The sequence below is a fragment of the Trichophyton rubrum genome, assembly GCF_000151425.1.
Source record: "Trichophyton rubrum CBS 118892 genomic scaffold supercont2.2, whole genome shotgun sequence".
In the NCBI taxonomy this organism is placed as follows: Eukaryota; Fungi; Ascomycota; class Eurotiomycetes; order Onygenales; family Arthrodermataceae; genus Trichophyton; species Trichophyton rubrum.
In genome coordinates this window covers 366,371-379,437 of record NW_003456427.1, presented here as the reverse complement: position 1 = coordinate 379,437, position 13,067 = coordinate 366,371, and the positions used below count along the sequence as shown (strand labels likewise).

Below are 13,067 nucleotides of genomic sequence, written 5' to 3'. Positions count from 1 at the left end.
CTTGAGCGGAGAGGGAGAGACAAAGCGAAAACGGCCCCGGAGCGAAATATTTAAAAGGAACGGCAGTTAAGGCTAGCAAAGGCACTGCGGGGGCACGGGGCACAAGAGCAAAAGGGCCTCCAAGGGGTCAGCGTACATATATGGATTGAAGCATATATGTAACCGCGGTGGAACCCGGCTATCTATATGAAAAAGACACGATGCACAATGAGTGGAAGGCTAAACCGATGCCAGTCGATCACTAAGGATATAGTTCTTGTAAATCTTCCAAAGGCGGAAGAAAAGGAAGATCCAGGAGAGAAGAAGGAAAGACAGAAAGACAAGAAGAGTGAATGAAAGGCAGCCCCTGGATCAAGGAGCCATAAGCGCGGTAAGAGATCTATTCTTGGGGAGGCCAGCACCCTATGTGGTGGAAATATATCTCCTGGATATCTGTCTAAATCAAACACACAAGGATGAGAGAATCGTGTGAGACGAAGCTGACCTGGTTATTATTTAGGGGAAAAGAAGAGCGATTTTCGCCACTAAGAGAGCGCGATAAAGTCCGCGTACGAGGTACCGTATCCAACCCAGGAGACCAGCGGGACGGAGGACACCAAATATGGGGAAAAGAGGTTGAGACCGCGGATCCTAATCATAACTGGGGCCCATGTTACTCCATAGCACTTTCGCAGCAGCGTATCACCTTGACGGGCGGCAAGGAGTGACGTCAAACAGCAAGAGTGGAGTGAAATCCGAAAGATGTGGTGGACGAGTTGGGAGACGATCCATAGATGGGTCTCCTGTGGGTGCCACGGCTGGAGGTTGGACAACACTCTTTTTCTCATCGATGATCCGTATATCAAAATTGATATGTCCATCCTGAGTGGCTAAGGAAGAGACATCCTCCTCTTCGCAGGCAGGTAAAAACCATCCCTCATGTTCCACTTCATCTCGCGTTTCAAGCTTCTGATTCCAGGTACTCCGGAGAGGGACAACAGCGAAAAAGTGCCCTGACTGGAGCTGATTGGACATGGTCCTGGGACGATATGCCCGTTTGAAGAGCCTGCAGCGAGGGATAGCATCCCAGCCCGCACTGTGACATAAGAGTGTCGCGATTAGTGATTCGTGATAGCCGAACGATGGCCCTCGGTGGTGGAGCCGCCAGTGTTTCAGAACCGGCATGGGAGCGGCAGACGAAAGGCTGCACTGCTCTCAGACTGGCCTGACTAAGGACGGAGCATTCTCTCGCCGTTGGTGGCTACGTGCGATGGTGAATAATTCTGCAGGATATTAATAAACCTCCATGCACACTGACAATCCATCAGTGATACTCGACCTCCCATTGCTTTGAAGTACTCCGTAGGAAATACTCCGTTCCCGACAAGCTTCTGTACACCGTGCTATTGAGTTCGACAGCAGCCAACGAGGGTCCGAGCTAGCGAACTCCCCGCGTCAACTCTCCCCTGAAACTGCTCAGTGTCCCTGAGCAAAATTACCTGTGATCACGTAGCCGCAAACTATGTATCTTGTCCCGCCTTTTTCTTCCGCTTCGTCCGCCTTTTGTGATTTGATGTTGAGATAAAGAAATAAAAGAGAAATTGAGGCTCTGTGATGACTAAGCACTCGAGACACGTGATATTGAACTTTTCCAATTCAAGGTTGAAAGTTCTCCTTTTAGCGACATCAAAACAAAGACGGGAATGGAAAAAAGCAAGAGGAAGACCAGGTAAAGACAGCATAATAATACCATGAGACTCGCGGAGCTGCCTCTTGAGTTGGTACTAGCTATTGCTGAAGCGTTACAGAATGAACACGATGTCAATACCCGTGTCCGAACCTGCCGGCGCTTTCACCAGGCGCTGAACACCTTCCTGTATCAATATAATGTTCGGCACTCTGGAGGAAGCGGAATGTATCGCGCATCATTCACCGGTAACGCATCTGCTGTTGGAAAATTTCTAGATCAAGGGGCCGACCTTAACGCCTCACCTTCCGGTGCACCGCTTATTTCTGCAGCAATCCGCGGCCATTATAATGTCGTTGAGCTCCTAGTTAAGAGATGCCTGGTCTGGATATAAACTCCCGGGAACATAGTAGTCATTGTTCAACATTCTTTTCGGTGATCCTACAGCAAGATGAAGAGTTAGCAGCACTTTTACTTAACGCAGGGGCGGATATAAATCTGGGTGGTTATAGTGGTAATACCCCACTTTCTGAATTACTAGAACAAGGCAGAATTGAAACAGTAAAATGGCTGTTTTATCATGGAGCGAAAGTCGAGCTTGATGACCCGTACGGTGGAACTGCTTTAACGATTTCTTCAGAAAATGGAGACGAAGAGATGGTCAGATTCCTACATGAGAAAGATATGGCATGAGCCCTTTAGCTTCCGCTACCGAATACGAGCATTTGGAAATCATGGAACTGCTAATTGATATTGGGGCCGATGCCAATTTCATATGCTTCTATGGTAGCTGTTGTTTAGCTGTTGCAATAGAAGAAGATAATATGTCGGGCTTCAGAATACTGAGTTCGCTAAGGTGCTTCTTGAGCGTGGAGCAAATATGGAATGTAGAGACTCAGCCGAAGATACCCCCCTATCGAAAGCTACGAGAATAGGGCTCCTTGAATCTGCCACTTTGCTTCTTGACCATGGAGCAAATGTAGAGACTCGGAATCAGGATGAGCAAACCCCGTTATTTATAGCGGCGTTCTTTGGGTATATGGACCTGGTAACCCCTTTAATTGAGCGTAGAGCCTCTGTAAATGTCAAGAGATAGATCTGGTCGAACTCCATTGTCGGTTGCTATCGAAAGCAATAATGACGAGCTACGTGCTGTGTTGGTAGAAAATGGAGCGACTCATGACGCCAATGACGCGGAAAGTAGTGACAGCTCATGCTGGGAAATACGGGCTCTCATCCCTTGATGTTTGTTGATATAAAGAGTATTCCGTATAGTCAACTACTATGCCCATCTTTCTTCTTTCTCTCTCCATTTTTCTTTTCTTTTTCATCGGTTAATGGATTAGCCATTAAACAGAGTGGAGCAGCATTTTTCGATTGCTTTAAAGACACCCAGGACCTGGCAATGCTGTAAATAGTATTGCTATGTACAAGTACATCGATTGCTTTATTCTAGGTTGGAACGTGAAGTAGTAAAGGTGTAGGAAAGAGATGAGAACGAATAGTATTCTATTCATATATCATGCTGTGTAAGAACTTCATTTCAACTCTCCGCTCACTAATGATTGAGAGGAACAAAGAGCAAAGCCCGTATAAAAAAAAAATTAGGGAGACCGCGGCGAAAATAATCATAAGATACGCAAAAGAGGAGAATGGGGATATATAACTGACATGTCTGAAAAAGAAGAACAAGCAAGGAAAGATGCGGCAAACCAATCGTGTCTGGTTTTTGACTGATCAAAACACCAGCGGATTAAGGTTGACCACCAAGGCCAAACAAACAAGTAACGAGAAAAATCAGGATATCCAACTTGTACAAAGAAGTAGAAATAGCACAATGTACGAAGTACGCAGGCTGCCGGCGGGAAAAGCAAGAGAAGATGGTATGGCGGGAAACTGTGGATAGCAAAAGGAAAGCTAAGATGAAATCAAAAGGCCCTTTTCGCAAGGAAAACGTGCATGACCAAGACATAAAACCAAGGGTGTAATAAATGGTAAAGGCGTAGTAGAGAAATGTATCAAGCTCTAGGTAACAGCAACCAAGTTTAACTGGTAAACTGTGTATGGAATCAAATCGAGAGAATCGTGACCAGCATTACTAGGGCGGGCAAAGTAGTATAGGGATGACTACGATGACATGGGCCTCGGAGCCGGTTTGTCAACGGAGGTATCCATGTGCGCTGCATTTTGCTCCGAGGGCTCTTCATCACGCCGAAGCTGGTTGTCGGAATTGGTAGAAATGGAATCTTTGGTGCGAGAATGGCTGTAGTTAACGTCCGAGAAGAGACCATTACTGGACGACAGCTCTGCAACCGTGCCAGTTGACATTCTTGACATTCTGCTATTTTTCTGCGGAGTTCCATCGTTGCTCTTTGGGGATACGCCAGCACTGGAAACTCGCATATGGCCCTTGGAAGTCTTAATGAGATGCCCGCTCTCGACTCGATCTTGAATCATCTCATCCAGCATGCGTGACATTTCATCAACGCTCTTTCGCTTCCTATCTCTGTCTTCGGCGCTTAACTTCACCGGCGGAAGAAGCTTGGGGCTGACCCGTCCCAATACAGAGCCAGAGCCAACGCCACTATTGCTAAATAATGAGTTGGTCTCGCTGTGATGGTTGTTGTGGCTGTGGCTGTTGTGATTGGGTAATATGGCGTTGTTAATGCCCATAATCTTGTAATCTGCTCCCACAGGTGGCGGTGGGTGAAGCGGTGGAGGTGTAGGCGCAGCATCTGCTCGATTGGTTGCGTTTGTGCTCCCGCCAGTCAGGTGTGCCATGTCCCTTTGTCTCGCTGCCGATCTCAGTGCTGCCACCATTCGATCTTTGTCGTCTAACTGTAATCGTAAGTCTGCGATTTCCATATCCTTCTCCCGCAAAAGAGAGGCAAGGTCTGAATCGTTATTTGAGGATGTCGTGCTACACGATTTCAGATGGTGGTGGTGGTTCAGGCCCATGGAAACACGAGAATGACTTGATCGACGGGCTTGAAGTAGTCGACGCTCAAGCGTTGAGATGTATCTGTTTTTGTCTGCAAGGTCGGCCTGGAGTGCATTTACTTGGACCTGCAAGCTCGCCATTCCGTCCGCGAATTCACCGATCATCTCCTCGTCGTCATCTTGGTGATGGGCGAAGGGGGCAGCTGCATTGGCATGGCCTGCACTTGCACTGCTCTTCATTGAGGCAAGAGATGTAGAGCGGTTCAACGCTGTACCAGCGCCCAGTGTAGAATGAGAAACGGAGGATCGTAGTGATCGAATATCCACGGAGCCTGGGCTGGTTTGGGAGGAGAATCTAGCCAGACTTGCATTGACGCCAGTTGATTTTGAACATAGGATCAACCTGTTCAAGTGTTCAATTCGTTCTTTAAGCGCAGTACGAGCAAGCTGCATCTCCAGCATTTGTTCTTCATGACGAAGCGCAGCTTCTTTTTCTCTGGCTCGCTCTTCTTCTTTTGATTCTGTTTCGGAGGTGGTGGTTGGTGTCTCCGCTTTAGCTTGATTCTCCAATTGACGACGTAGAGACTGGATTTCCATTCTGTACCGCTCAAGCAAGACCCTGCTACCTGCATCACCTGTACCACTGCCCAAAGACTCCTCGGCTCGTTTTGCGTGGCTGACGATGTTATTCTTTGCTCGCGCAGCAAACTTGAGTGTGTTCATGGTTTCGTTCGTATGTGACTGGGAAGATGCAGCAGTTCCGCCAGACCCAACCTGGATCGTACATAGGATACTGACAAGGGAGTTACCAGAAAGTGCGGGCTGCAACAATCGAGTGAGCTTGCTGTCTCTGTAGGGTAAATGCTTTCCTTCCTTGTCTCCATTTTTGCCCTCTTTCTCGACGCTTAGACGAGCAATGACTGTTCCAAGGGTAAGTAAACTCTTGTTAATATGGGCACCTTCTGCTCTGCGTTCCTTGCTTTCTGCAGCACGCTCGGAACCAGCGAGGTCAATCAGGCTGAGGGTTGATACACGGACTCCACCGGGAGCAATTGCAGCCCGCTTCTCATGTCCAGCCACAGGAGCTCGCTCTCTGCTTTCCACGACAATCTGGACGACAGCATGACTTCGAGAACTTCGTGAGTTGAACTGCGTACTGGACGTTCTCCTAGAATGGTCTCCTCTGGCGATAACACGTAGCAACTGGGTTGGGCTTTGGACTATCTCCTCTTTGAGTGGTGTAGCGTAAACTCCTCGCTTGCTATCCTCGCGAAGCTTGATCTCTTCTTGTTGCTGCCCTTGGGCTCCATTTCCATTTCCTTGCCCTGACGCGGACATGGATAATAGATCGTGGATCTTCTCGTTGTATATTTCCAGATAACTAACTCGGAGCAAGAATTCGCGATGGGGTGTTTCTCTAATATATGAGAAGATATCTGTGATTGCAAGTGGGATGACACCTGGAGATGTAGCGGTTCCCTGCATGGAGAACGTCTTTCCAGTGCCAGTCATTCCATAAGCAAAAACCGTGCCATGATAACCTTCCATGACACGGCGGACAAGTCGTTTCGCAGATGCATCGTACACCTTAGCATTATTATCATGTGTGGTAAAAACATTATCTATCGAATAGTTAATTCATCTAGTCACGTTTGTTTTGGGAAGGTCGAGTGTAAAGACAGATAATTACCGTAAAAATAATCGCCGCCTTCTTTTCCTCTATACGACACCAAACTCCTTCTACCGTTGACCAGCCATTCTCCTTCAGAGTTTTTGCCCTCTCCGGACGACAGATCTGGTCGAACTCGCACACTCACCAGGACATTTCCTTTGCCCTCTCTGCCCTTGGGACTTCGATTCGAACTGCCAGTTGAGTCATCAACACCATCTCGCCCTCGCCGTGTGCCTTCTTCATTATCATCATAAGTAGTGGCACTGGTTGAATATGAGTCCTGGGCGGATGAGCATCGACTTTGGGTGGGCGAGGCTATACTAGCGTGGCCTCCCGAGTTACGAGAGTTGGGTATCGATTTACCATCCCCGCTACCGTTGAGCAGACTTGGTGTTTTTGAGTTCTTTAGCTGCGACCCCGCGCCTGTATCTATGCGCGGAGCCTTTTTCCTTGCCCTGGGATTTGGCACTGACCTTGGGCTATCAGGGGGGTTTCCTGAGAAAGAGGATTGAGCGGAGAGAGAGGGCCGACTGGCCTTGGGGGGTTGGGGGAATGAAGCAATGCTCACGGTCCGGCGTACGGTTTTGTCTGGGCTCCCAGGGGTAAGGCATACTGAGGGGGATCTGAACGAGCTTTTGCTCTGTGAAAACGACGCTATTCCGAGATTAGACGGAACCGCAGACTTAGTCTGGGCAGCGGAGGGAGTTCTTAATTTTGAGGGAAGGGGGGAAGTTGCGTATAGCTTAACCGAGTCGCCGGGCCCAGGCATGCTTTTCCTGGTTTTCGAAGCTGGTATCGGAGGAAGGGCTGATCTCGGAGGGCTTCGAGGAGGTGGGTTAGAAGGCAACCGAGTTGGTTGCGGTATTGTCGAAGTCATGTTTGCAACCTGGAGGGAGCAACGAATATAACCATCACCTCACCCAAATATCTGCCAGAGATGATCAATGATGGGGTTAGAATGGCTATGAGCGACGACAAAGATAGCGAGAATTCGGCTAGACAGTGCTGTTCGTCTCTTTTCCCTTCACTCTATCCTTCTTTCAGTTGAGTGAGGGATGGTATGACGACGTCTATCAGGGTGTAATATGAGATGTTGCGCGTGGATTTGGATTTGTGCTATGGGCCGGTTGCACTATGCTTCACGACTTGCATGAGACATCTTCGAGATTTTGTGCGACAGGAACGATAAATGGCATGCAGCGGACAATGCGAGGAGGCCAGTATAGGCACATGGAATGGGAGGGATCACCGGAAAACCCAAGCAGGAAAAGGGTGACGGAGACAGCAGGCCGGAACGAACAGCCAGCCAGCCAGCTCCCACGCACGCACGCACGCACGCACGCAAGAAAACAGAAACAACAGCTGCAGCAATACTCCGTAGAAGCAGCAGCAGCAAAGAGATGTGTCGAAAGGTGAGCCGGGGGGCCTGCCGGAGAACGCTGTGTAATCTTTGGGCATTAGTTACAGAGACCTGCGCAGGGGTGGCCGGGCGGTAAGGGAACCAAGATTTCCTCTAGGATGTCGGCCGTTCGCCTTGCATATATGTAGAGAGGAGCCCGCAAGGGAGTAGCCGGACATATATATCAATGCATATAAACATGATATGTATGTATCACCACAGCTAGACCTCGAAGAATGGGAGAAAAGAGCAATAATCTGAAACAAGCTTACATACAGATGGCCGTCGATGTGTCGAGCGTGCTTGTTTGTTGTCCTTTTATTAGAATCGGATAAGAATCTGGGACTGGGAGGAGGCGAAAAGTCGAGTGAGGCGAGTGGAGGAGCCGCGCAGTGGGCGAAGCAGTATATCACTCCGTCGATTCAAAATAACATATAAACGAAACACATTAGGGGGCGCAACGACCCAAAATAATACACGCCGATGCAAAAGATGGATTGCGAGCAGGCTGAAGACGATAATGGCGTGCGATATTCAAGAAGCGCTAAAAAAAAGGGGGCAGAGAGAGAATCAAAAATAAGGAGAGCGGGGACTTTAGAGAAGGGGGTAAACAGAAACGGACAAGGTCGAAAATAAGAAAGAGACCCAGAGCACTTCGATGAAGTAATGGGGGAGCGAAAACACGAAAAGAAAAGCAGACACCAAGAGGAAGGGAGCAGGAAAAAAAATTATCTGATCCCAAAGAACCAGTGAGCAGGAAATATCGAATCTTAGTTGATTTATTTTAAAAGCATGCAGGCGTGCGAGCTTAAAAAGTGTCTGGCCACACACACCTCTTCCAGTCCTGGTCCCCCCAAGGTCTTATCGAGCAAATACTACCCAACCACGGCCATCGCCAGAAGCGTACAAAGAGCCAGGAGGCGCAACGACGGGACTCACAGCCGTGACAGCGTGCATGGGCACACAGATGATGGGGACCAAGGACGGGGATCCGACAGGTCGAGTGGTTGCGTTCGGGGCAGGGGGCGGTGCTAGGTTCGGTCTGCTCGGTTTCCCTGAGGCCAAACTAACTACCGTAAGTAATCCTTCTGTCGCTCCTGTCTATGTATACGGATGCAGGTGCACGCTGAGTGGCCTGGCTGCGCTGGTTACCAGCACAACACAGAGCGTGCCTGCAGGGCTACTACTGCGGCTTGTGTGAAGAACTAAAATAAAGCTGCCTGGGAGCAAGCCCATCGAGCAGCTGCTTTGCTTGGTTTTTAAAGGGGCGGGAAAAATTCTTAGTGGCTTGTTATTCCCTTGCGATCCTCGGGCCTTGCGGAGCTGATTGGCCGGTGTGGGGAGAGTGAGCAGATGTAAAAGTCAGCATGGGGCCATCAGATGGAGCTTGGGGGGACGGATACTTGCGCGAACTCCGACCACGATCGTCTGATCTCGCCAGGCCAGCGCAGATTCAGCGTGTCCTGCGGTTGTTGAGCGTCGCAGAAGCTGAAGAGTCGAAGAGTTGAAGTCGCGAAATGCCAAAAACGGAAAAATATCAACATAGTCACGTGGGTGCTTATGTAAATATGTCAGGGGTAAAACTGAAGAAAAAGAAATATCAAAAGCCATAACTTACAAAAAAAGACGGCGACGAGGGAGACGACGAAGAAATACGGACGAGGTTTGCGATATAGCGCCGGGAGCAGAGTGTAAGGGCATGGAAGGGGCGGGCGAGGGCGAGTCTTCGATCCGCTGCCAAGTTTGGACTCTGAGACCGTTGGATCAGAAGGGTCGAGCCATCCACCAGCCGTGCCAATTTGATACTTCTTATACGGACGGCTCCATACACTCTTTTGCCATCGCCTCTCTGCCATCGGAAATGAACGGGCGGGACGAACCTTTGCGTAAAAGGTAAGGCTGAGTTGGGACGTCCCATGTGAGTGAGTCGGGTATCTACAGGCAGATGTCGGCTATTACAGATTGACTGGGTGGATAGGTGCTTATCTATGCGCTTATGCATGGCCAATTCGGTTCAAGAGCTTACATGGTCGACAAGCTCCCAAGCTTTTGAGTTATTTTGGCGTTCCACGGTAGACTTAACCATGCTCCACATGGGATATACTTACACTACGGCGTTCATTCAACGGTTGCCAGCTTCGTATGCGCATACGAAAGAGCCGAAGACAAGATGAGCAGCTAACGGCTTGTTTGCTTGCTTGATACTTGTATACCCCGGTCTTCACGCTGGTCACTGGTATATATAGGCGAAACACCTCATGCCATCCGGTTGCAACACTCCCTGTTCCAACCCTGCTCATTGTTGCTCTTGCTCTCTCCCTCCAGGGCTAGAACCAAAGTAGAACAGGGCAGAACATGCCAGGGAAGGCTAGGCAGGTGAACTTTAGACAGGTCTATCAGGGTCTGTCAGGGCAAGGCAAGGGCAAAACTGGCAAGGGAGCGCGTAAGGTTAGGATTTCAGCACCAGGGAGCCTAGGTAAGTGACGGGATTTCATCTCGCATGTGGGATGTGATTTATAAGAGAGACAAAAGCTTGGAAGTAGTAGTGGTTGTTAAAGTCAAGAAGATAATCAATTAGTTACTTAAAAATAAAATGCATATAAAAATATGGGTATGGATATGGGTATGGGTATTACATCTGGCGGGAAATCAAAAGTAAATATGAGGCAAGGTGAGCGAGTGGCATCCCTAGGCACAAGGGAGAATTGAAGAACAGAAACCAGCCCACCCATCTCTCACCTCTCCTCGCATTTCTGCTTCCATTCCCACCTTCTTCTCATCTCCTTGCGTCCACCGTCATTATCATTCATCGTCATGTCGTGGATTTCCGCTTCCTCCTCTTTCTCCTGCTCCTCCTACCACGCTCTCTGTCTGCACACAACTCCCGCCATTAATCATACATGCCATCCTCAACATGAACCTGAAACCTCGGATCGGGGGGGGTGATAAAAGAGTGTTGGGGATGGTTGGGGATGGGTAAAAGTAAGCGAAGTGAAGGGCATAATCAAGAAGGGAAAAAAAGAGAAGTGTCGAACAACCAGAAATCTATATGTCGTTTTTCGCATCAAGCCGCCGGATATCAAGGGAAAGGAGAAGAAAAGCGTTGTAAAAGGTAAAATCAAAAGTGAAAAGGCTAATAAATGGTTGGAAATCAGGGTCAGGAACAGGCACAAAAGTCAAATATCAACACGCTCAATAAACTTAATCAGAAGGGGCCAAAAAATGAGTGTAAATGAAAAATTGAGATGTAGATAAGATAAAAAGCAAAATGCCACCGCCAGTGATGTTTCTTTCTTTCTTTCTTTCTTTTTTTTTTTGTTTTCGTTTTTATGATGCTATCCTCGCTGGACGATCTGACATTGTGGTATATCAGATCAGATGTTGCGATTGTTGAGGGAGGGCAGATCATTGTTTATGGCGGAGGAGGCGGTGGTGGAGGTGGAGGAGGCGTACCACCAGCGTCAGCCTTCTTAGCAGCCTTCGGGTTTGGTCTAGGCTTGACTTTTCCTCCTGTCATCCATTTGGCGAACCCTCCCGGTGCGCCAGGACGTACCACCTTCTTCGGTGCAGGTGGAGGTGGTGGAGGTGCTGGAACATCCACTACCGCAACGGGGGGTTCTTCCTCTGGAGGAGGAGGAGGTGGTGGTGCGGGTTCCGGCTCCTTGGGTTTCTCAGGTATAGGCCACATATGCATGCTAACTGACCAGTCGGGCTCGACAACAGTGTCCCAGACTTGTGGGAGGATAATGTCTCCATTGGGACCGACTAGATCGTAATGCCCATTCAGGACATGTTCACCGATCAAGTCAACATGCAGGAAGGCCTGGCGGATGAGCTCTTCCATTCCCTGCCATGTTTTGCATAGGGCAAAGGGGAACTTGAATTTCCTGCCTATAGCATCTTTGAATTGAACGGGCTTCTTTGGCGGCGGTGGCTTTTTCAGGGCAGCCTCTGTTGCTGCTGCTGCGGCTTCCGCAGCCTTGGCATCTCCTGCAGCAGTGGCAGCGGCTGTGGCCTCCGCCAGAGCAATGGCAGCAGCCTCCTCGGCCTCCTTCTTTGCAGCAGCAGCAGCTTCTTCAGCGTCCTTTTTAGCTTTAGCGGCGGCAGCGGCAGCGGCCTTTTCTGCTTCAATTCTAGCTTCTTCCTTTGCAGCAGCGGTGGCGGCAGCGGCAGCATCAGCAGCAATCTTCTTCTCTTTGGCCGCTAGAGCTTCAGCGGCTGCCTTGTCAGCGGCTGCTTTCTTGATGGCAGCTTCGCGAGCGGCATCGCGCTCTTCCCGTTCTTTTCGTTCTTCAATGATCAACTTCTCAAGTCGAGCGATTGCTTCATCCTTTGGATCCGGGGGTGGGGGCTCAGCGGGAGCTGGAGGCGGCGGAGGAGGAGGTGGTGGCGATTTGGGCGGAGACGGACTCCGACTCTTCTCTTTCTTAGCCGGACTCGGTTCACGACCCTGAATTTGGAAGAATGGCGGAGGCGGGAACATAGACGGAGGTATATGAGGGTACCGCTGGATATATTGGTAGTAAGCAGCCGCCGCAGCAGCAGCCTGTGCTTGAGCCTGGGCCTGAGCATGTGGGTGTCCGGCTCCGGGTAGCATAGGGTGGTGGGGAAGAGCGTGTGGATAGCCGTACGGTACCATTTCCGGAGACATATAAGGCGGTGTGCCGGGAAACGACGGTGGGTGGCTCATGACTGGGTGAGCCATGGTGGGCTTTGGCGAGTCCTCTTCATCGTCTGGGGAGCCGCTGCGTGAACGGTGCCGGGGAAGGTGTCCATGCGGGTGATGCGGTGGGTGGTGTGGGTGATGAAGTGGCATGCGCTGACCGGCATGCGGATGATGGGGGTGTGGCAGTCCATCTGGACCGGTGTAGTATCCGTGAGGGAGTTGTTGATGGTGCCCCTGCGGGGGAGGCGGATAGTGCCCCCCGTAGGGGAATTGCTGATGCGAGTATTGACCCATGTGTCCTCCTATAGGGTTCTGATGGCCCATGGATCCCAATTGAACAAGCTGATTTGAAGGTACTCCAGGATGAGCAGCATTAGCATGTTGCGGCTGCGGGAAGGATGGGGGTGCTGGAGGGTGTTGGTGCGGAGGATAAGGGTTGAACGACGGAGCAGACGAGGCTGGACCCTGGGTTGGCGGAGTTGGCCAGAAGCGTCTGTCTGCCGGGTTTGGAGCGTAGTCTAGATAGTCGTCCTCGTCGTCCTCTTCGTCGTCTTCTTCGTCCTCCTCTTCCTCCTCCTCTTCCTCTTCGGAGGAGTCTGGTTCAGGAGATACGGGGACCGGAGGCGGCTGTGGGGGTGCCGCTCGGGCGAGAGGTCGTCTTGACCTGTGGGAAGGCACCGCGTGGACTTGTTGGACCTGGGGGTGAGGATGCTGGTGCGCGTGT

The 13,067-nt window shown here is 50.2% G+C and overlaps 4 protein-coding genes across 4 annotated transcripts in view; 1 reads left to right on the top strand and 3 right to left on the bottom strand.

The window, feature by feature from the left end:
* Positions 1-96: 96 nt before the first annotated feature.
* On the bottom strand, positions 97-1,014 carry TERG_11749 (uncharacterized protein; the record flags this gene model as incomplete). Its single annotated transcript, XM_047750813.1, has 2 exons — positions 97-630; positions 686-1,014. 2 exons carry the CDS (start codon positions 1,012-1,014, stop codon positions 525-527), a joined length of 435 nt encoding a protein of 144 aa, XP_047605491.1. The 3' UTR covers positions 97-524.
* A 716-nt stretch (positions 1,015-1,730) lies between these two features.
* TERG_01694 (uncharacterized protein) lies at positions 1,731-2,762 on the top strand (the record flags this gene model as incomplete). Its single annotated transcript, XM_003236922.2, has 3 exons — positions 1,731-2,033; positions 2,114-2,326; positions 2,505-2,762. 3 exons carry the CDS (start codon positions 1,731-1,733, stop codon positions 2,760-2,762), a joined length of 774 nt encoding a protein of 257 aa, XP_003236970.2.
* Positions 2,763-3,793: 1,031 nt separating this feature from the next.
* TERG_01693 (uncharacterized protein) lies at positions 3,794-6,154 on the bottom strand (the record flags this gene model as incomplete). Its single annotated transcript, XM_003236921.2, has 1 exon — positions 3,794-6,154. The coding sequence occupies one exon, from the start codon at positions 6,152-6,154 to the stop codon at positions 3,794-3,796; it is 2,361 nt and encodes a 786-aa protein (XP_003236969.2).
* Positions 6,155-9,391: 3,237 nt separating this feature from the next.
* TERG_01691 (uncharacterized protein) overlaps positions 9,392-13,067 on the bottom strand; it is a gene marked incomplete at its 5' end in the record, with an annotated part of 4,031 nt that continues 355 nt past the window's right edge. Inside the window, one exon of the mRNA XM_003236918.2 lies at positions 9,392-13,007. Coding sequence (XP_003236966.2) covers positions 11,090-13,007 — 1,918 coding nt within the window. The 3' untranslated portion in view covers positions 9,392-11,089. The remainder of the gene's footprint in view (positions 13,008-13,067) is intronic.